This window comes from Pempheris klunzingeri, chromosome 9, assembly GCF_042242105.1.
Source record: "Pempheris klunzingeri isolate RE-2024b chromosome 9, fPemKlu1.hap1, whole genome shotgun sequence".
In the NCBI taxonomy this organism is placed as follows: Eukaryota; Metazoa; Chordata; class Actinopteri; order Acropomatiformes; family Pempheridae; genus Pempheris; species Pempheris klunzingeri.
Window position 1 is genome coordinate 17,046,342 of NC_092020.1, and position 23,852 is coordinate 17,070,193.

A 23,852-nucleotide genomic window follows, 5' to 3' on the forward strand; every position below is an offset into this window, starting at 1 on the left:
ATTTATTGTTAATAAGCCCAGAGGTTGGCAGTGTGAGCACAGTGCACGGCAAGTATAGGTAGGCTGTGGTTTTCCTGATAACCCTGACTAGTCCTCATCTGTTTCCTGTGGCCTCCTGCTGAGATGGTGCGGGTGTTGAGTGTGCATTGTTGAATATTTTCCAGGGCACAAACGCTGCCACTGTCAGGCACATTTGCACAGCCTGCTCCCTAATCTATGTGTGCGTGTGTGCACATGGGTATGTGCGTGTGTGTTTGTCTTACTGACAGTGAATGGTGATGGGTGTGGAGGAAAGGGTGGTGCCATCACTTTAGGCCTGCAGATGGGGTTCCCACAGGAGGGACACGCCCCGGTGTTTTCCGAGACAGAGAGGAAGGCAAACATGGCGGTAGATCCATCTTTGCATCTTAAAGGTTCTGCAGATACTTCTTTAATCAGTAAGTTCTTGTTGTCTCTTCATGTGTCATGTCCAAAGGCCTCCTGCTAGGGCTGTGGAAACTACGGTGTCTGTATCCACAAGGTCAAGGCTTAGATGTCTTGCACAAAGATTGTCTTTAGCAGCCCTCATTTTTAATGTAACAGAGAAAACTAAATCATGCAGAGTTTCATCAAGGTGACATAGTGTTAGCACAATAATAGCATATAAATGCACCCCATGGAGCTCATCTTTGGAGGATAGGTTTACTTAGAGACCTGTGTTTGTTTTACAGACTTCTCTCTCACCACTATAGATCAGAACTCGAGTTTACTCTATGCCGTTGCTGCAGTAAAAGGGCCTATGTTTGTCCTATACTAGCAGAATTATAATGGCTGTTCGTGGCAGAGTGAAATCTTGCCGTGATTGGAGTTGAAATGAAGGATCTTGTGTATATCCAAGTGATATTAAATGGCACCTGGCAGAGCAGGGGCGCTAAAGCCTCACCCGGTACTCCTTTGCATATCAATAAGTAGGCGCTCCCATGAAATGGAATAATTTTACCATGTGTGTATAGGACTTCAGGAATTATTATTTGATGTACACCTTACAACTTGCATTCAAACCTAGCACAGACCAAGAAAATGAACTACAACTATGATTGGACAACAGCATCCGAACATGTTGCCCATCCTTGTTTTATAATGGCTGCCATTAGCGTAAATGGCAATGGGTAAAGGTAAACGTGACGTGCAAATACAGAGAAACATATCGTAATACACAGCAGTACAGAAACAGAAATAATGTCACTATAGAGTGGACATACGTGGAGGCTTAAGCGTGCAGCAATCATTTGATGACCCACCTTTGCAACCTGCATTCCAGATTTCCACAGTTTTGGATTAGCTGAATGCTGGGTTGTATCTTTCCATAAGTACGCACCATTCTCAGGTCACAGAACAAAGCACAAGGGCCAGCGAGCAGGTGTCAGGGGTCAGAGTATCCCAAGGGTACCTTGAGTCTCATCCCAAAACCTCTAACATTTTTCAAAGCCCTCCTGCAGCCTAGGCCCTCATCAGCAAGTGCCCCCAATGGCCCCGTCCACACATGCACCACCCCATACTCCTCTGTGGTGGGTGAAGGGGAAACCTGAGCACATCACCTAGAGCCCCCAGTATGTGATGAACAGGCTTGGTCTGTCCAAAACCAGCCTGAGACCCGGTAGGGGGGGCAGTAATGATGCTGAGGGGGCAGAAACACATACAGGGGGCAGATTTCATTTTCTCCATATTTCGCAAAGGCTTTTCGCACATTCTTGTTGGAGTCAAAGCCAAGCTAGAAAGGGTTTCACCCCATGAGAGATAATTACTCATGACCCACATGGCCCTGTTAGCTTGGGTTCACATACACATTCACTCAAATTTCAAATGTTCTATCACCTTAGGTTCACTCAAGCAGAGCCGCAATAAAAATTTCAGTCTGCTTGGAGTTAGAGAGTGATCTTCCCTCACATTTCCAACTTTTGACCACAGATAGACACAAAAGTAAGCCAAACTTTAGCCACGACCAGCTTAAAGAACAAGACCAATGAAGGACCATTTAAAAAAGACAGGAATATGACTAGAATACATTAATTTGATACGTCTGTGAAAGTGTCCACTGGGCCTTGATAAAGTGATGTGGTTAAAACCATTCATGCAGCAAATCTAAGCCCCCATCCAATTGTCTGCCCAAGCAAACATCAATAAAATCTCTCCTCCTCACTTCTGCAGAATAGTACAACACTGGCCAAGCACCATCTTACATAGGGATAGAGACTCCGTGGCTCCCTATGTTACATGCAAGATGCTGAGAAAAATTAAGGTGTTCCATCTCTCAGCAGCTTATACTTTATCCGAGATGAAGGGTTGAAAAACGAATGAGTGTAGTTCAGTCAAAGTAGCTAAATGGGTGAGAATTAAGATGTTGCAGCGTGGGATGAGGCAGTTATGCATACATAACATGTTGAGGCTGGGACCCCCTACTGGGGAGAGGCACGACAAAGCCTCTCAAACAGCAATACCTCTGGGACAGCTAATGATTAATTAGCTTGTGTCATTAAGTGAGGCAAATGTCACCCGAGCTTCCTGGGGAAGCTGTCACACCATGTGTAGGCTACTCACAAGTTTCCCCCTCAGGTGTTGGTAAAGGGCGGAGGAGGTGGGGGGCGAGGGGGGTAGTGCATTGTAACTAGGCAAATCCTGACATCTAGTGGCCATATATAAAACTGCACCAGTCTCTGACTGCTATAGTACAGGACAACCTTTACTGAAAACTTTCTTTTTCTTTTTCTTGAGCAATGCATCTTAATAATAAAGAACAAATGTAATTGCGCACGTATAACTTATGCCTAACATTTCTATCAATAGGCGTTTAACAAAGAGTTATCTTTGGGATTATTCTCTGATCTTTGATCCCTGGTCACTAAATTAGGTGAGGTGACCTCTGACCTTTGAGTGTCATTCACCTGATTGACCATGGCACTGATGTCAAAATTAAAGAGGTGAAACGCCCAAGTTTCGCAGGAGGCATGAGCTGGCATACGGCAATGCTTGGCGAGACAGGCATTTTTTGACCTGGCATCACACAAACATTTTAGATACAACTTCCCCAATGTTATATTCTATATAGTTTCTTGCGTTACAAAACTGAATAAAATACAGAACCATTCAAAACATAAAAGCAGGCAATTTAAATTTTCTTACCGAAGATCCAAGATGCAAACTGGGATTGACGACTTTCTTGCACAGATTGGAACTAATCCAAAGATCTCCGAAATGGTGGTAAGAATCAAGCACTTTAATAGCTAACACTGGCTTTTCTCTGCATATATGCTCACACTTTATTTTTCTCTCTCTCGACCTCAGGATCAGTTAGTCTGAGTCTTATGAAGGTCAGCACTGAATCCTGGCCTACTATAAGACCAGACCAAGAAGAAGTGAGAAGGCCCCTCTCTTCACCAGGGAGTGGCACCACAACGTGGAGCGGCTTAACACACTCACAAATGCACACACATACACACCTTATGTCTGTGTTTATTCACGTCCTCAAGCGCACGTTCATGCATACACACACACACACACACACACACTCAATCTGCCTCACCCTCACATAGACATACGCACACAAAAGCACACCTGTCAGGGCCTTTCCACTGTGTGAGCAAAAGCAAAGAAGTCTGGCCCCCCCTCTGTCTCTCTGTATGTGGTATCCCATGTCTGTTATATTAAAGCAAATCCATTCAGTTCCTACTTTCTCATCTGAAATAATGGCATGAGCAATTTTCACATTTAGGCAAGCAAGGACACATGCAGTCTCTCTCTCTCTGTGTGTCTCTCTCTCTCTGAGCTTAATGAATGGAATCGGATCTGGGCCCCTGTGGCTTTGGTCTAATCTGCCTTTGAAGATTTCTACAATTTACCGATAAAAAAATAAACCCGCACCTCCTCACACAGTTTATTATTTTGCAAAACACGCCAGCAAATAAGACACTACTCATATCTGTGCATACATTTACTCATATCTACAAGTGCATGTAATTTCTGTGTTATTCATCTCAGCCAAAAGAACCTGAGGCCTTGCCAGGAGCCTCCTGATTGTGCCAGTCTACTGCTGTGTGACGTCCATTTGAAGGGGGAATCTGTCCAATAGAATGATTGAATTAAAGTGCACTTTGGTCCGGAGTGCTCTCTCTTTGTCACTTTGCACCATAACATGTCTTGTCCTAAAATAATTAGATTGAGGCCTTGGGTGGTGGAGTGGCCGGATCCTCAATGGTCAAAAGAAGGAATGGTCTGGCTTTGAATGGAAGCCTCCCATCTTAAAAAACACTTTATTTCTTTACACTTGAGGTTTGTTGTCTTTTGTGACTATTATCCCCATTCACCATTTGCTTTCATGCAGCTGTGCCCCTCTTAAAAAAGTCTTTGTGCCAGCACCATGAATACAGGGAATGTGTCCATGGCAGGTAGCCCTTATTGCAAGTTAATCTCCTGAAAGAGCCTCATACAAGTACTTTTAAATTCTCTCCGAGCCACAGAGGGCTCATCATCAATCGAGCACTTCTCCCCTTTGTAGGGCTGATGAGTGTGGTGCCCGGCCGGTGACAATGGCTGCCAAGTGTGGCAAAGTAATCACCTTCTGGGGAAAACACTAGTAATTACTTCTAAACTGTTTGGGCTTCGGAGACAACTGCTATTGTGCAATAAAATGAAAGGCTCCCTTTAGAGAGCAGTGCTGTGATGGTTGCTCTCAATCTTTTTGTCATCTGTTTGTTTACAGAGATTTCTCTTTGCAGTTGCCCACTGCAACCACGCTTTATCATATATATGTGTGGGTGTGTGTGTATGTGTGTGTGCATGCTTGTGTTTCAGTTTATGTGCGTCCCCATGCCTTTAAGTACTTCTATGCTTGTACTCCTGACAGACAGCGGATATATCGACATTCATCATGTAGACAAAAACACACTTTGCATTGTATAAGCAAGTCTCTTTATTTCAGTTACACAATTTAAAGAATGTAATGTTCCCTCCATTCCTAAAGAGCATGTTAATTGTGCACATTCCTGCATTTACCCAGAGCTGTAATCATCCTCCAATTGAGAGCAACGGAAGAATGTCGTAGACTATTTCCTGAGCTGCACTGATAAGAGAATATAATTTTGTTGATCAGGCATAGTTGTTATTGCTGTTGTCACACGACTTATCCATTTTAACTGATTATGAGTGGGAGCAGCAGCAAGATAGAAAAGAAAAGATAGAAAAAAGACAAAACAAACAGCAAACGTCGACTTCTCAAACAAGCCAACGAAGTGACAAATTTTGAAACACATAGCAATTGAACAAATGCTTTTTTTTCCCTTAGCTGAATTATCAAAATATTATGAAATTGCTCATTTTGTTTCCTCAGGAGTTACAGATTTTAAAAGATTTATTTTACAAGATCCACAGCTGGTAGATTAATAGAACAGCTTAGAGAGACTCCTGGAGACTCCTCCAAAAGTGTTGGCAGACTGTGGGACCTCAACATTTATGGTTTTGGTTTGCTGGCACTATTTAGATGTATTCTATAAATAAAAATACATACTAGATCTGCAAAACAAAATATGAGGAATTGCAAGATTTATAAGTAAATCCTAATGCTGTTCACTTTGGTATTCAAAACATTAAGATATTAAGACATATATTAATGATGTCTAAAATTATTCTTATGACAACAATAAAATTGCTCTAATACCATGACCGTAATATGCTTTGCAGAATCTTTAATATCAAACACTTAAAAAATGACACCTTACATTATTATTAATATAAGTTTTATTAATAAATATGGATAAGAAGTAGCATTTCGAAAATAATCCTGAGAATCCAGGAAAGTAGCTCTCATTTCATTGGCGAAGGCAGACATACACAATCACCATCAGGTCATCTCATTGCTTTGACACAATCATGTGGGGTCTGACTTGATAACATTTTATATTCACATAATTCAAAGGCCAAGTCATCTCAATCTCATACCAACTTTGTTAGGCTAATTGTAAAACAGGGTTTGGAAAGGTGAAAGTGTAAACAATGCATTTTTAGCTAAAATATATATATAGAGTATAGAGGATGAGCAGCATGTTTTTGCTCTCCTGTTCAAAATGTACAATTTTAAAGAAATATATTTCCCAGTGTCCCAAGTGTCTGGGAAAAATACGAAGACTGAACTGCTGTAATCGGTATGGAGCAGCCAGGCATGTGTCCTGCTGGGTAAAAATACAAGAACAACACAATCTCTATATAACACCGTCACCCGCAAACAGCCGAGAGAGACAAGAGCTGTCTAATGATACCACCATAAATTCAATGCAGTATGTACTTGCAAGTATGTGCTTGAGTGCATCTGTATAATACGCATACATGTAATTTTCATACTGAATATAGTCGTATATGTACATATTATTACCATTATAATATGTATTGCTATTATTGAAAATGGTTAGATTAGTGTTGTTGGTGAACACAGTTAAGGTCATTAGGGTGTCATTACCTAGATATATGCTAGTGTGTTTTCCTGACTGTTTATATATATATATATATATATATATATATATATATATATATATAGACAGTCAGTGGATGTAACATTGAATAGGAATCCTCTCATCTCTGTTTCTTCACTCAAGCTTGACATGTTCCTAACAAAACTGCCTGATATTGACCAGCAGAGGGCAGAAAACATTCAAACAAACTGACAATCAACAACCAGCAGACTGATTGACTGGGTGTTAATGCAGAGAGACACAGCATTTAGCAGGGGGGGAAGACCCATAAATTTTTTTCACAGGAGCAGATAATTCTAGGCAGCGGATAATCATGGAACACATCAGCCATAAAAGCTTTATAAAGCCATATGTCAGGGCTGTGGAGCAATTTGCCAGTTTTATAGGTATTCTGCTCCATAGTGTCAACAAATTACAAACAACAAATACTCAAAATGACCATTTAGCTCTGCTTATGGAGGATAAGCAGCAGAGAGAGAGGGATAATTCAAAATATCCACTTTACATTCAGCTTTTTTTTTTTTTCTAAAAAAAGAACTATATCAGTGCTGCAAGGTTCATGTTTAAATGAATTGATTAAATCTATAATGTATTGTTTATCCTCTTCTCTTCATTACATTAATGCCAGTGATAATATCCAATTCTTACATTATCATCTGCACAAGTGTGCATTTGCAGTTATGCCAATAAAGCTCATATTAACTGAAAGAAACTAAATGAAAATCGACGCCTGGATAGACAGATGGAGGGAGAGAGAGAGAGAAAAGAACAAGCAGACCTATTCTCTGTATGTGCTTGATTTTGTTGGCCCATAGGTGTCAGTGAGTGACAGTGAATGAAGGAGAAGCAGCTTGACAGAGCTAGAGACAGAGAGATGGGCACCTGAGGCCACTGAGAACAGATTTCATATTGTATTAACAGTCCAATAATCCCATGAGGCAGCAGGCCTGTGGGTCTCCCTTTGAACCACAGTCCATTCAGCATAATAACAGGGAAGCATCTCCCCACCCCAATCAGTCACCAGCATTTCATTTGCAATCTAAATCTAAAACACAGGGTGCCGGAGAGTCACATCAAAGAGCTTTTTGATAGCTCAAATAGAGCAAAGACTTGAAATAAAATGACTAATTACGAGCGTTGATTAGGCGATGTAAGCTACAGACTAATTGGATTGCACAATGTTGTACTGCTTTTGTTTTCTGTGCATCTTAATGAAGTCTTTTTGCTAGAAAGGCTGACGTGGTGAGGCAATTTTTTTGTGTTTCCAGCAATAAAAATGGCAGCTTATACAAATGCGTAGCCTATATTATACCAACAGGTTGTGGTTATTTGATCAAAACTGAGCTTGTGTTAATACAGGCGTCACAAGTCCCATGTAAATACATTTCAGCTCATAACAAGGAGGTGCTATTTAGCCATTCAGCCTCTGTTACGTTTAGAACGAATCAAGGTCGTGTATCAGCTTCACTCTGTCAGAGGTTGAATAACGAAGCCTGAAAGAGTTGTTATGATAAAACAGATGCAGTTCATTTCTTTTTTAAATCAGTAAATTAAGATTTTAAGGTTAAAACTAATTACTTGTTGGGCAAATAAATGTTGCTTTAGCCTAAGCCAAGTGCTTCTCGAAGAGCTGTTGTATTGATATAGCCGGGCACTGATCAGACAGCAGCCAAGACCAACAGCAAATATGGATCCTACAGTGCTTTGGGATTGCTAGTGTAACACTAGAAGAACCTGTGCAACACTTGGAAAACACAGGTTGAGTATTTCTGTCTTTAATCTCATGTCTGTAGGAGAAAGGGTGGGAGAGCTTATTTGAGGTGGTGCAGAAAGAAAGAAGAAATCAGCATGAAAATAGCTATCTATCTGCAGATGAAGATGAAATGTACCTTTAAATGAAACTGTTTTGTCAAATGCTTGTTTCAAGTCAAGAATGAACACTAAAGCTGAGCATGTTAAGCCAACGTGGACATGGAGAGGTCCTTAAAGTGCTCTGGAAAACAATTACAATTTGAACATCTTCAGCTCCATGATAAATAGGCGAAACTACTTCTGCTAATGAAAATCGCCCCATATGATCAAAAGCTCCGGAACAAGTGGTAACTGGAACTTTAGATGAGATTGTTTTGCAATATTTTAGCGCTGTTTTATTACCAAAAGACCAATGAGCAGATGGTGTGTGTTATGGAGTGTTTCAGGACTCTTTCAAATAGAAAATGCTTAAAACAGTCTATGTAGTTTGTAATATAGTTTGGATGTTTTGCTCTCATAGTCCCATGTCACCCTGTGACAGATGCACCAGCTGGGTGCTGCTAAAATACTGATGCTCGGCTAACATTGTGAGAGTGCTTGGTGCTCTGCAGAGATGCCTGCTTCAATGGAGACTGACTTAAGTCCTGTTTTGTTCTGTGCCCTGACAGCCATCCAATTATGTGAAGATCACATAAACAGCCATCGGACTGAATCACTTGTTGTTACTAAGGAGACCTGTGAGACACTTAATTAAGGACATTTCTTGATGACTGATTTCTTTAATGGCCCTTATAAAAAGGACTCCGAGTATAGAAAGGAACAAATGATAATTTATATGTTCAACCCCCACTGGGCAGGGATGTTCTTTCCACTTCAAACATCCGTAAAGACAATAAAAGTGGGAACAGCATTTGTTTCTTATGATTCCGCCATGTGGAAAAGTGTTAGAGTCGTGTAACGCACTTGCACATCCATAACAAAAAATATGGGAAGCGGATGGGAGTCGGAGGGGTGGGGTGGGGGGGTTATGTGACGAGCTCCAGCGGGGAGAGATTTCAGTGCAGGTGTCCTTGCTTTTTTTTTTTTATTATTATTATTTATTCTGACACCTCGGAGACAGGAGCAGACCGTAAGTAGCCTAAGACTGCTGAGGAGGACTCAAAGCTGATAAAATAATAAATGTTTGATCTGCCATGAAATCCGAAAAGAGCAGCGAAGGAGAGATATGCTCGTCTGGATGAGAGACCCCCGCTGGGTGAAGACACGCAGCGTATGTTAGCTGAGCCGTGAAAGCTCGCTGCCATTGACTGGTGCTGATGCTGAAATGGGAGCAAAACGACGAAAACCGCGCGCGTCAGACTGAGCATCCTCAAGCAAAACACCGCATCACTGATCATTTCAAGGTATTATACATCATTTACAGGTTAGCAATCCGCGATATTTGCCACCGTCTGGACAGCCTCAGTCGATGCTGACGGCTTGAACGGTGGCATTTTCTGTCGCCAGACAATTTCCATTTTTTTCATTCTGCAGATGTGGGCTGCGAGAAGAGTAAGGCCCATTCGGTGGGTGAAACGTCCAGGGATTAATCACTGATCACGATGAACAGAGAATCAGTGTTGATAATCTCCATTATTACAGGCTCCTCCTGGATGAGTTTACTGGACTGCTCTCACATATGATGGATGATTTGCCATGTTAGGTGAGATCCATGTGGGAGTGATGTGAGATGCATGTTGCATTTTGCACCAGAAATCCACTGAATAGGTCATTTTTTTTTGACACCCTGAGAAGCAAACAAAACCTGATTTTCTCTGCTGACACTCCTCTGATTGACATGGGACCAACCTGACTTCATGTCAACACTCTGCTGAATGTGACGCTGGATGTGCACTCACTGGCCCTGCTGTAGGACCAAGAATGCCAAGCTCTCAGGCGCCCGGCATGGGCGCAAATTTCACTGATGTTCCCTGGAAGCCCGGTTTCAGCGGCTCCAGTCAGGACCCAGTCTGGTCCTCCACTGCTAACAGCATGGTGAAGATGGTGCTCATATCTCTCATTGTGTGTGTGTCTTTGTTTGGGAATGTGGTGGTTCTGCTGGTGTTCCAGAGGAAGCCGCAGCTTCTCCATGTGGCCAACCGCTTCGTCCTCAACCTCCTCTTGGCGGACTTACTCCAGACCATATTAGTCATGCCCTTTGCCATCGCAGCTACGGTGCCAGGTGTGTGGCCCCTGGATGCTCGACTGTGCCAGGCTCTGGTGGTGCTCATGCACCTTTTTGCATTTGCTGGAGTCAACACCATCATAGTTGTCTCTGTGGATCGCTACCTGGCCATCATCCACCCTCTGTCGTATCCCACCCGCATGACCCCTCACCTGGGCACCAACCTGATTATCTGCACCTGGGTTCTCAGTTTCCTGCAGAGCACACCTCCCCTCTACGGCTGGGGGGCCATTGACTTTGACCGTCATCACAACGTGTGCTCAGTGGTGTGGTCCTCTAGCCTGTCATACTCCGCCGTGGTGTCCACCTTCTCCTTCTGGCTGCCTGTGCTCATCATGCTCGGATGTTACTGGATGGTGTTCAGAGCGGCTCGAAGGCAAAATGCGCTTGTGCACCCCATTCAGACACAGTCCTATTCCCAGCCTTGCCCACAGGACTTCCAGGGACCTAGCAGTCCACAGCGGCAGCCTCAGCCCCAACCTCAGCAGGCCAGCTCTCCTGGCGGCCCCTACTCAGCCCGGGGGTATCCTGTCCGAGTTAGGCACAGACGCTTCCACTACCACTGCAAGGCAGCGCGTGTAGTTTTTGTGATTATGGCTTCATATATCCTGAGCATGGGGCCGTACAGCATACTGAACACTATATCTATGAGTGCCAGAGCAGCTGTGCCCACCTGGCTGTCCTCCCTTGCCCTCGTGCTCTTCTTTTTGCAGTGCTGCCTCCACCCGTACATTTACGGTTACATGCACCGTAGCGTGAGGAAGGAGTTCCTCGCTTTGCTCTGTGGGCTGTTCTGCAAACAGGGCCGTCCGAGCCAGAGCTCTGCCGTGGAGAGCTGCTTCACAACCACAGAGGGACGCTTCGGTGCCCACTCTCACCTGCCCAGCCTGACTGCTCGAGTGTTCCCTCTGCGGACTTGGGAAGAGTGCACAACATCCTCCTCCCCCACTTGCGAGAGGAAGTCAAGGGACAGCCGTAAAGATACCACCTCAACCAGTATCAGCTCTGAGAGGGAGCTCACAGTCCACAGCAAACAGGGCACTAAACTATCTTGAGGAGTCATCTGCTCTTACTTTAAGAGCTTGTCATACAGTGTGTGCACACATCAGCTGATATGCCTTATTGACAACAGGGTTATTCATTCGGAAGTAGTAGTAGTAGTACTTCTTTGATTAAACGACCTACGTGAGGCCAAATGTACTTCTTTGAAAAATGAATTGGTTCATTCATTGTTGCATTATGAATGTATGACATACTGGTTGTGTGAAAGAAATCCTCAACAAGACAATGCAGTTATTTTATTTTCAATGTTGTATTTTCAGGCACAATTTGAGGGATTTGTATGTAAATGCAGTTTTAGGAGTCACCACACGTGTCAGATAAGTCAGGACGTGTGCAGCTGTTTTGTCTCTACAAATCGCCATTATTGTACTAGTTGGCTAAAATGGGAATTTTAATCATTCCAAATTTTAAAAAGATTAAAACTAAAGTAAATCCAGAAACCAGACTTCATTTGTATTATACGTCTTTTCCTGCAGGCCTATTTCAAGTTTTTTTAGCCTAGACTTTCCATATAGAGAGAGAAATTGCTATGTTGGATCAGATGGTTGCTGTTCTGACTAATTCGTTCAAATTGCAGGCCATAGGTGTCTCTGACAAGGCTGATCTACAGTATCTGCACAAATGCTCTCTCACCTTTCAACTTTTTGTGTTTTACTCCCTATGATCTGGCCCAAGGGCATCGGATGTTCTGTCCTTGTTGTAGTGCAAGCGACCTTCGCCTGCAGCTAATGAACTCAGGGTACGCTTGTAGAAAAAAATATAATGCCCATCTCTGTTCTTGAATCTTGTTGAGCAAGTGAGCATATGTGTGTTGACGTCTGTGTTGCAGTAACTGTTCTTAGTCTCCAAGCGCCTTTTGAGTAAACAAGTAGAATAGTGATTTATTGTGTTTGCCAATTACAGAAAACTCAAGTGTTGGTGACTCCCTCTCCCTGATGGGATAGCCACTATGTCCTAGCCTCTTTGTTTCCTTTAACTCTAGCTCAATGGAGAAGGAAATGTTGTGTCTTACTGTGTGCCACTGTATATTTGGACTCAGTATTTGCTGCCTTTGTAATGTCGGCCTTTATTTGAGGAAGCGTAGTATTTTTGTTGAAAAGAAAATACATAGAGAGCAGGGTATGATAAAAAAAAGAAAAAGAAAACCTAACTCCAGTGGACTCCTTGCACCACGTATTAAACGAAAGCTGCATGCTGCAAGATCTTATGTAAAAGATTTGTTACTGGCCAGTGAATACATGTAGATTTGTAAAGATACCTCCTGATATTTGTAATAGAAAAATCTGTTTAAAGCTATGACGAGAATGAGTACTAGATTATGTGTTGCCAAAGGATGTCATAGGTGCATCAAAATTTTATGTGCATTATTTGAAAAGTGTGTCTCGTCCCCATTTCGTCATGTTTTTGTGCCCTTTTGGGAGAGAGAAAAAACTATTTTGCAGAATGAACCAGGGTGCTCCCAGTGTGCAACGATAATTATTATTATTACCTGGTTGGAGTGGTGTGAATTTGAGCCTTGAGGTTTATTCAGAAGGTCACTGGAGAAATCCATACTACAGTATTATACTGTAAATGACAATCAGACTTGTACAATAAGTTTGTCAGGGTGTTGGTCTGTAAAGGACAAAGTGGTTTAGTGCAGTATGTAATGAAATGAATCATCAAATAAGAGAAAATGTTTTTAAGTGCTCTAAAACTACACATTTTTGTGATTTCTATCGTGCTTTTGTATTATTTCTGGTTTCCTTATCCAAATGAAAACTTGTCTGTTGTTTAATAAAAGTGAATTAATTGTATTATGTGTAAAATTGTACTTTTAATTCAATACATTTTCCAGATCTGACACTTACTTGAGGTTACATTTACAATAGGTGTGCACAATGTGTTGAGGTTCTTCCTCACCACTATCAACAAAGGCCTGGCTTTAAATACACTGTGATGAGAGTTTGAAATTAACTTACAGCAGCTCTTTATGATCAGGTCTTTACATTTAACACCAGGCAAAACAACATATTGTGCAACCAGGGCATTTGAGTGAGGCATGCAAGAAATTGTACATATTTTTATATCTCCTCCTGTTTATATCAGTCCACTAGTTTACCTTTTGTTCGTATTGTACTCTGTTTTTGTTACGCACTGCTGTTGTAACGTTGTAAATTTCCCCATCGCGGGAAAGGAAAAGGAAAGGAATATCTTACCTTAAATTAAAGTGATAAATGCATGAGTGATATCCAAAAGATGTTTTGAATTCCAAGCTAAAATAAACATGACTGCACGGCAGCACTTTCAAGATAGTTGTCAGAGATTAAACAAAACCTGAAGGCTCGTAAATTGAATATTTTTGTGCATTTGTGGTAAATTTCTCAATTTTGAAGTCTGTACATAGAAGTTTAAGTTCAAAGAAATTCATGAACATCCCCACACAAATGGAAAGATTGTTACATACAATACATGTGACTGAGGAGGGAGATGAGGCCACAAATACTGCGCTACATAGCATTTGTCAGATAATCTATAATACAGATTCATATAGATTAATCAGATAATCTGATTATGGATAAGGAGTTGAATCACTCTAAATCAAATCACTCACAAAACAAAGAAGCACGGCTAATCACGTGGAGAATGTTCATGTGTACATAATAGCAGCTCAAAGAAAAAACATGTGGCCTTCATTTTGAATTAATTGCATTTATTTGTAAAAATGTTATCACCTTAGGTGATGACTCCGCACTGCCCGAAGCAAAAGGCAGCAGTGTTTTATGTAGTTAAAGTTCAGCATACCGCCTATTAAAATCTAAAAGGGTGCAACTCATTGGTGGTATATGTACGGAATCAGTAAATTCATGGACCGTGTTATGATACGAGGTGAAAATCTCTCCTGTGGCCAAACGAATCATCAGATCAGAAGCCTTCCTTCATGTGCAACATACTGTAGCTGTAGCATATTCTTCTATGATACAGATGTGCTTCTTAACCAAGTGTACCCTTCATTTCTATGCAAACTTAAAAATGCAGCCATCGAATACAAAAGACATGTATCATAGCAATGTCAGTGTTTTATATAATTTTTGAACTACAATACAGGCGGACACCTATGGACTCATAGCCCCGTCTTTACCTTAAAAAAGAAACAAAAAAAACTCCTACAGAAGGTTCCTTAATGGAGACAATCTTGAAGTAGCATTCTCTCGCTTGCTCTCTCTATACAGTATATGTACACACATTTTCTTCATCGTCAGAACAGGTAATGAAAAACAAAAAACATTTAGCCATGGGGGAACAGAAATGCAAAATACAGAACATTTTACTCTCTTTAGAAAATTAAAATAAAAACATTTCAGAGTTTCTTGTTAAACCCACCAAAACAAACTGCTCACTATGACACCTAGTCCATTGGAACCCACACCGATTTTCAAGGAACCACTCAAAGAATTACCTGTCAACAGTGAACACAAAATTATATATTTTTTTAAAAAGAAATCAACAGCAAAATGGTTTTAAAGCACAAAAGAGGACGGGCTCTTCTCTTCGGGTCTTTTCTATGACAAGTGATGGTTTCAGTTCAGGTCCATTCAGACCACATTATCACACAGCCAGCACTGACGAAAGCAAGTACTGCGACAGGAAGGAGTCAGTCTTTCCCTCAGTCCTCTAGTCCACCTTGACCACACTGTAGATCTTATTTACAAACCAGAAGCAGGCGAAGAAGCCAATTGTACCTAAGAAAAAGAGTCAGGTTGGAGGAATGATTTGATAAATGTTATTACAAAATAGAAAAATAACACAACAACACACTTAAAAACTTAAAAACACTCAAAGTGGGACAAAGCACAAAATTAATTGAAAGCCACAAGATCCTGAAATTAACATACTTTAGGAGCACAGGCACAGAAAATTAACAAAGCGTTAAACTTCAAGGCCAGCTTGCTGCCACAACAAAACCAACTTCCACTTATAATTTAGGAAAAAAAACTTCTGACAGGGTTGGGACTGCAATCTCCACACAACAGTAAAAACATTATTGTATAATATTTTTCCTCTGATGCTGTGAGGCCAGATTGGTCAAAATCCTGGATCAGTTCATGTGGGTATAAAAGTCCTATTTGACTGCTCAATGGGGGCCAATGCAACCCATTCCCGCATTAAGTTGTGATCAAAGTTGGGATGAGGTGAAAAAAAGAAAAGACAAGAAACTAAAAAGTTAAAAAAAAAAGGGGGGGTGGGAGAGATTAGGATTATTTTGATCAAAACTGGAAGCAAGGAGGGAAACTGATCATCTTTGCCTTGAATCCTTGGATTACTTCTTGGTGATAATCTTTTGACATCTCGTCCCTTTGCTACTTACAGCACTGTCTTAAGATAGTGTCAAGCAGTGCTGCAGTGACAAGCAGGGCCACGGGCTAACTTTTATCTGGCCCAATGACAGTATAACACCAGAAAAAAGTGTCATCATCTGACATCATCTGGTGAGCCGTGTATTTCTGGTCGACATAAAGACTAGGCTGTTATCTAGTCCTGCACACATTATCCTGTTTCTGCACACACACCCCTAGTCTCACATGAGTGGGTGTGCACGAGAGCTGGACAGGGCTGGAGAGGGCTGTTACCATGTCAACATGTGTCAATCGTCCTCTCTTAACATGGAGACAAAAGCGGCAACAATGTTCTGTTCATCCTAGCCTTGTGATGTGTGTGGTGCATTGATCTCCACAACCTTAATCACGCAGCTTGATTTCAGAGTGCAAGCACAAGAAAAGTTGTCATAATAGCGATGGTCAAGAATCCTAAGTGCATAGAGACTCATTATCATCCATGGCAACGAGTGAGTGTGGTGCTAGTATCTTTTGATACACAGCAGTACAAAAAAAAAGGGAACTCCCCGCAACAGCTAGGCTTCAGCTGTCAAACTGCAAACTACAAACAGTGTAAATGACCCAAATAAGTGCGCAAAACTAGATCTGACCAAGAGGGACTTTGAACTTTCTAGTCTCACAGTCTCTCTGATTTTCATTAAACTTTAAAACAAAAATTCAAATGGGACCGTTCAAATTCTCTTTAAGTGCCTCTGACACCGTGCTTCTGTACTGCCAGTATAGACATAAAAGGGTCACTGCCAAGTTTTAAATAAATAACCAGGACAAACAAATGTTGCACAATAGTGTAGACTCCTTCCTGGAGTATTATGTTATAGGAACAGGATTAAGGTCCTGAACTGTCAGAGTTGAGATGAACTAATGTTGGGTGGCACTCAGCAAAGCAAACAATGCATTTACACCTACTAGCTACACACCCTTTCCTTGCTGACATATGGTACGCTAGTGGAACTTCTTCACTGCTCAGAAAAATTCAGACTACAGTTAAAGCAAATTTTTCAAAATACCGACATAATGTGTGTAGAAAAGATAATTTGTGTTTTTCATCCAATTACAACCAACCAATCAGAACATTACAATATACAGGTATCATTGCAGTGTGTCAAGACATGCAGGAAGTCATTGTGGCTGCTTAAAGATCTGACATGTAACTTAACTCAAGGTCTCACCTGTGAAGAGGAAGAAGATGAGGACCATAATCATAGTGTAGCCAAAGTAGAGGATGGTGCTGGCGGCTCCAATTATTTGCAGCTTTGAGAAAAAGTAATGCACAGCATAGATAAACAGATAGACTGCTGTAAAGCCGCTGGTCAGGAAGGCGCGCCACCACCAGTGGTAGTCCTGGACACAAAGTACAAAAGATGGCATGTTAGGATCCAGTAATAAGGATATGTGAAGTGAAATCTGGAGCAAAATGCAGAAATAAAAGGCCATACTTAGTCAATTGCACTACACAAATATATTCTTAACATAACGTATAGTCAGGGACAATGAAAAATAAGGGCCTAGCAAGGTGTAGATGTACTTGTTTATCTAAGTAAGACAATATGTAGCAATGAACTTATTCAAAATATAAATAAATAAATTAAACTAAATTCTCTGAACATTCAGGTACCTCAGCACAGAGGTGGAAGTAGCAGAGCAGGATTGTGGCCTCAGAGCAGGTGATGAGCAGAATAATGAAAACCAAGAAGAGGAACCCAAACATGTAGTACATCTGATGAGACCTAAAAGACAGAATGTGGAAAGACATGTGGAAAAGAGCCAAGCTCCTCCTTACTGTAAATAGTGCAAGTAGTTCAAAACAGGAACTGCAGACCAATCTGGACAGACAACATTCCTGCCATCTTACCAAATGCTGTTGAGGATGAAGAAAAGCTGGATGAAGATGCAGCCAAAGGGCAGGATACCACCCATTACTATACCAGGAATGGGCTTTGTAAAGAATGACTGCTCGGGAATTTGACGGGGGATCTGGTTTGTTCGCACTGGTTGCTCAATTGCCTGCAGGGGGGTAGAAACAGAGAAGAAATGACTACAAACATGCACACAACTTTCATCGACAATAAGTAATTTCAAGGTGGACAAATCAATAAACCAGGAGGCCTAACTCACGGCTTTCTTGAATCCAAAGTAGGCACCAATGAAGGTGAGTGGCACAGAGATTCCAAACCACAGAGCCAAAATAGCCACCAGAGTGCCAAAGGGGATCGCTGCTGAAGAACCCTCCACCCAAAGGATCAGGTTCATCAGAAAGAAGTCTGCAAACACAATACTGCGGAAGAGAGGGGGTTGAGGGACAATGACACAGAGAAAGTTAATACATAGACATAGATAAAGGCAGTGTTTAAGTATAAGTAAGTAGATATTCAGAACAATATGTCACTCTGGGGCAGAAATTAAAGACAACTAGAACTACTACCTTGTGGCTATATGCCTCTGCCAACCAGTAAAATGTGAAGTGAGCTTACCCTGGGCACAAGAGGGCTGTCAGCAAGACATTTGTCTTCCACTTTTCACCTCCAAAAGCTGAGAACAGAAACAGATGGATGGAGACATCATGATGAGAAGATCACACTGACTTTAACACTTTCTATGTTAATTCTTTAGCCTTTAATGAAATTTTGCAACAAAGTTTTCATTTGACTCTTACTTTTGTAAAGGCGTGCAGACACATAGCCAGCAGGTGTGCCCAGCAGAACCCAGAGGACCACAGCACACGTCATGAGAGCCCCTCTGTTGGCCGGTGACAGGAAACCCAGACAGGCCAGGACTACAACGGACAGTCATCACTCATAAATATTAAAATATCAATACAAAAACTAGTTTTAATCTGCGCCACCCATAATTTTCGGAATAAAATGCCTAAAATTTGTTTGATTTGTTTGCCTTTACACGATAATGTAATTCACTCCCATAGATGGACCCTCATCCTTATGACCCTCTGTGGAAAATGTTTGACTTGAATTGTTCTACTTAAATTGCTGTCACTCTTGATTTGTTTGATGTGGTGAAAACAAAGGAAAAGTGAAACTAGTAATATGAGGTTAATGAGAATGAATTTCCAATATATCGTATCTTAGAGTCTGATGAAAAGTAGCCCTTACAGAGTGTGATGAAGGTCATGATGAAGATCTGGGTGCCCTGTCCGAGGAACACAGACAGCAGCATGCCTTTTCTTGGTGGACGGAAAACATCTCCATGCACCTGCTTCCACCCCGACTCCTCCTGTGCATCCTCCTGGGAAGGGAGAGGGAGAGCCATAAAGCAACAGCCACAAAAAGGAAGTATTTCAAATTTGCAAACGGTTCAAGTTAAAGGTTAACCAACCACCAAGCAGTGAACACTACCTCACAATCTGACAACTGCTAGCAAAGTAAAATAAGGTGAAAACAGAGAAAATTTGTTGAGGAAAATGTGTAAAATGGGGAGCAAAAAAACTCTGAAGTCAGTTCATAAGTATAAGAAACCTTTTGAAACTTCCACATTAATAAAATAGCCACACCACATTTTACATTCTGTTTCAATGAGTCTGTTCGCCGCAATCACACACCCAAACACCTGATTTAATAACCACAGTCTGGTTTTGTCAGAAAGGCTTTCAATAAGCTTACATAGGGTAGAGAGGATTTTTCCTTGGCCGATGGAAGCTTTATCAAGTCTGCCTGTGAAACGTAACAAAATATTTATAATTCTGGATACTGTGCCCCCAATGTGCTGGGTTGTATTTCACACTGCACATTTAAAGCATTAGCCACCTAATTGTGATTAAGATGACTACTAACACTATGTTACTACCAGATGGAAACAGTTAATGCTAAAATCTAATCATTGCCTTATTACCTTTAAAAAATATTTAAACAATTATATATAAGCTGTTGGCTTGGAAATATGAGGTTTTCACCAAAATGGTGCAGACTACATTGAATAGCTTTTGAATTGAATACTAATAACAGAAGAACTAATGCGATTCGAACTGTACCCTTTTGAGTATGACAATATATCTGTTATCGGTTTATTTCTAATAACTACATCTACTAGAAATCTTCACATGAATGTTTGTGCTTTATACACACATCTGGATCAGCTCCAACTGAGAGAGCTCAACAACATCTTTACCTGGTCCACTTGGTTGTATCTGGCAATGTCCTTATGCAGGGTTCTCAGCATGATCATGGCAACCATGCCAGACAGGAAGAGGACAATGACCAAGGAGTTCATGATACTGGACAAACACACAAGGCATACCATCTGATCACCTAACAAGCATCACGACCCAGGGATTTTTAGTGAGAGAGTGTTTCTGTGGTGCTCAATGTGAAACATATCTTCATACCTAAACCACTGGATGTTTGTATGAGGCATGGAGACCAGGATGTAGTCCCACCTAGAGGCCCACTTGATAGAATTGTTTTCCTGTAAAAGGAAGTAAAATTATTTAGGATTATTGAAAAAGGTACCCAAAATGTCCTTTTTCTCATTCTCATAGGTTCATATAAACTGTTGCATATTAATTACATATAATTAGTTATAAAATAAAATTTGTTATGTCGCTCAGAGGCTTACCTCAAATGAGACCGAGTAGGTGTAAGTTATCGACACATCACTATCAAACTCCCCATGCACCTCCATTGGGTTGCCTCCTTCACAGCTTGGGCTTTTCTCATCTGCATGCTTGATACTGTTGTGCACAAAACACACAAAATCTTTTATGTCATTATCTATAATCTGGTGTTACTTTTGGCTGGTGAGTTGTCATTCAGGTGCAATGTCTTGAAGTAGATTGGACATAGATCAAAACATGGTAGCATCATATCTGTCTACCAACCACAATTACCTCTTTGGCTCCAGAGTGGCAGCGACCAGCCGAGCCCCTCTCCATCCTTCTGAAGCTCCACTGTGATAAGTTATCTTGATGTCCACGTGGTTGAAGACGTAAAATGTGTTCTTCTTGTTGAACTCAGACTGAAAAATAATTTTCTTATTCAATGGCAAGTACACAGATTCCTCAGCGTAAGATTTGTAAACAAACATTTGTATGTTGCTGAGTATCTTCTAGACTGCAAAGAGTTTTATAACATGACTTTCAACTTATTTTGTATCTGTGTTTCCTGGACACATCTATTCTAATAATGTCATATTTTTGGTTGAATTGTTGTCTTTGCTTCAGTAATTACAATAAAGATTGTTATAAAATGTATATGCTCATATAATCAAATACTGTTTGAGACTTGACTTGAGTTCATTGTAAATAATAATAATAATAATTTTGGATTAACAACAAGAACCAAGAATCCTATATGCTCACAATGTACATTATTATTAAAACTAGGCAGAGAAATTATTACTCTAATCATAGTTGTTATAAGTAGGTGTAAATGTACTAAATTACTATATAATTCTGGGACACCCTAGACAAATTCAGGAATCCCTGGTACTCACTATGTCACAATGAGGATCACTTTACAAGTAGATGACCAATTAGGTAAAACATAATATGTTAAGGAGATTACACATTCAAAGACAGAAATCACAACTCACATTGATAACACAGGCATCTTTAGCTCGGCCATCTGAGGTAACAAGGCAGCCAATGGGAAAGCCTGGGTTGCAGTACTTCTGACCATCTTCCACATCATAGCACCAAGTCACCGGCATGTTGTCAATGATCCTGAAAAGAAAAACTGGTTTAATTAAACAATCCTTTTGACATATACAGCCTGAGCTCATGTTATAATTTCATGTGAGATCCATACTATAAATAACTCACAAATACAGAAGGTAATTACAGTGCAGAATGTTCTTTACTAACCAGTGGTGCTGGTAGTTCAGCTGCATTCCCATCTTCAGAAAATCCAGTTTGGTTGCATCATCGCCTTTCTTGTAGGTTTTTGTGCACACCGCTTTGCATGTAAGAGCTTGATTGAAGCTGAACTATAAAAGGCAGACGACTCATGTTGGATTAACAGATTTCATTAAACAAAGGGTACTTACATGGAATGTAAATAAGAAACTGTCTTTTAAACTGTTCAACTTTTTATGTGTTTACTTTGTTGTCTAATGACTTTTGCTATTCTGGTTGTACAGCACTTTGGGTCAACTGCTGTTGGTTTTTGAATGTGCTTCATAAATAAAATTGAGTTGGATTGGATGTCATGCAGGTTTAGATTTTCTTGTTGACACCTACCTTGTATGGTGAAGACTCAATTCGTTCACCAAACAGCACCTGTCCAAGGTTTTCAGAAGGCCTTTTTTCCTTGGCATCTTTGCAAAAGTCAAACCTTTAACAAATTTGCAGATGGTCACGCACAACGTGAAAATGATATTGAGCTTTGAATCTTACACAAATAGCATCAAGCAGAAACTAAATGTTACTTACACATCATACTCGTAAGGCAGGACAGACTCCACCGAGTCCAAACGATTGACAAACAGCTGAATCACGGTCTGAAAAGGAGCAAAAAACAGTTTGTCTTCCAGTTTACATTTGATGGCTTGAAACAAACCTGGCTTACCATCTCAATCAGTGGGTTGAATCAGCCATATCCATGCTATTACTGGTGAGCAGGCCATTCATACAACTAATATAATAAGGAGGGAACGCATGATTTGTAAGCAAAGACAGGCTGTCTCGGGGTGAACGACGCTAGATCCAAACCTCTTGGCCAGTCCAAACTTACCTGGTCTTTGCCAGGTAACGTGGACAGAGCAGCGGTCAATCAAGAGTAGCGACATTACAATGATGACTATTGTCTGTCATGACCCACCATGTGGATCAGTATTAAAGTACTAACAATCACATGCTAGGCTGATGAAGAACGCCACACCACCGAAAGTACAGATATTTCCATGCCAACAAAAGTAATTAGCAGTGCATCAGAATATTATGGCAGTTCTCCGGCCCCAGCTCATAGCCGGGGCCTAAGAGGAGGACTGGCTAGCTAGCAAGCTTAAGGAAAATAACAAATTGAAATAAGTATGCCAATTCCAACTACAGCAAAACCGGCGCACAATTAACAGAAATTATGAGTCTTATGAATTCACCATACCTGGCAATCTTCACCGCCTTTGCCCTCTTCACAAAAACTCACTGGGGCTAAACCCGGAAGATAAAACGCCGAGCACGAACAGATATACGAGACTAGCAAATAAACCAGCGCAAAACCAAGGTGTATCCGCCTCTTCATTTTATCGCGGATACGGTTCTTCGAAGATGTTGTATACTTGTGATAGAGGATAGGTTTTTTTTCTTATAGGGGAAGGGGACGTTTGGTAGCTATACTTTGTTAGCTAGCTAGGTTCTTGCTCCGTGACGCCTGGCTCCGTCAAGTTATGCGGAAGCGACAAAATAACCACCGGAAGTCAAATGACTTTATTTTCAAAATAATAAAAGAAATCTCTTTTGTATATCGGATATATTAATGTAAAGAGGATGTAGATGCACCCATGACGTATTTATAGATTCATTCTGTTTAGCTAAATATTAGAAATAGGATTATAGACATTCTATTTCCAATTTAAGTAACGGGTACATCATCAATGCTTTTATATTGAAAGGCAAAAAATTGGACTTCCTATTTTCCTCTGAGCGACTTGACACCGTGGAACTATCACTGACGTAGCTTATCAATTCCTCCTTTAACATCCTTGTTTCCTTTGCAGGAACAACCCTACGCTGTACACTCTATACACGTTGGAAAAAAACGCTCAATGAAGGAATAACTTGTGAATGACTATGGTTGCAGTACAATATATAAGAGATAAGAAGAGGCGAGAGAGAAAAGGGAGGAGGAAACTACATTCAGATAATACTGGCTAGTGACAGAGATCACAGTCCAAGACAATTGACTGGAAAAACCGGAATGGGTGCAAATATACAGATTTTGTCATACAAGTGCAACACGTCATCCCTCTTGTAATAAGATGTATGTATATGTGTAA

The 23,852-nt window shown here is 40.9% G+C and overlaps 2 protein-coding genes across 3 annotated transcripts; one reads left to right on the forward strand and one right to left on the reverse strand.

Annotated features, from left to right (window-relative positions):
* Positions 1–10,169: 10,169 nt before the first annotated feature.
* gpr101 (G protein-coupled receptor 101) lies at positions 10,170–11,528 on the forward strand. The gene has a single exon (XM_070836412.1). The coding sequence runs from the start codon at positions 10,170–10,172 to the stop codon at positions 11,526–11,528; it is 1,359 nt and encodes a 452-aa protein (XP_070692513.1).
* Positions 11,529–14,206: 2,678 nt separating this feature from the next.
* Positions 14,207–23,209, reverse strand: tm9sf5 (transmembrane 9 superfamily protein member 5). Of its 2 annotated transcripts, XM_070837471.1 has the most exons (18): positions 22,961–23,209; positions 22,291–22,358; positions 22,099–22,192; positions 21,724–21,845; positions 21,453–21,582; positions 20,749–20,876; positions 20,478–20,592; positions 20,248–20,327; positions 20,031–20,136; positions 19,526–19,576; positions 19,019–19,151; positions 18,565–18,684; positions 18,383–18,440; positions 18,027–18,186; positions 17,764–17,915; positions 17,527–17,638; positions 17,081–17,252; positions 14,207–15,257 (listed from the first exon to the last, which is right to left on the reverse strand). In XM_070837471.1, the coding sequence occupies exons 1-18, from the start codon at positions 23,096–23,098 to the stop codon at positions 15,190–15,192; spliced, it is 2,007 nt and encodes a 668-aa protein (XP_070693572.1). In that variant the 5' UTR covers positions 23,099–23,209; the 3' UTR covers positions 14,207–15,189. The 2 variants fall into 2 exon arrangements, with proteins under 2 accessions (XP_070693572.1, XP_070693573.1); XM_070837472.1 differs by lacking the exon at positions 19,526–19,576.
* Between the last annotated feature and the right edge of the window lie 643 nt (positions 23,210–23,852).

What these genes read in the sequence shown, in the direction of transcription:
- gpr101 (XM_070836412.1), top strand. Translation starts at nt 10,170, where the DNA reads ATGCCAAGCTCTCAGGCGCCCGGCATGGGCGCAAATTTCACTGATGTT.
- tm9sf5 (XM_070837471.1), bottom strand. Translation starts at nt 23,098, where the DNA reads ATGAAGAGGCGGATACACCTTGGTTTTGCGCTGGTTTATTTGCTAGTC. An exon ending in CATGACCTTCATCACACTCT is followed by an intron (nt 18,685 to 19,018) that starts GTAAGGGCTACT and finishes TGTCCGTTGTAG; the next exon opens with TCCTGGCCTGTCTGGGTTTC. An exon ending in GTCTGCACGCCTTTACAAAA is followed by an intron (nt 18,441 to 18,564) that starts GTAAGAGTCAAA and finishes TTCTGTTCTCAG; the next exon opens with CTTTTGGAGGTGAAAAGTGG.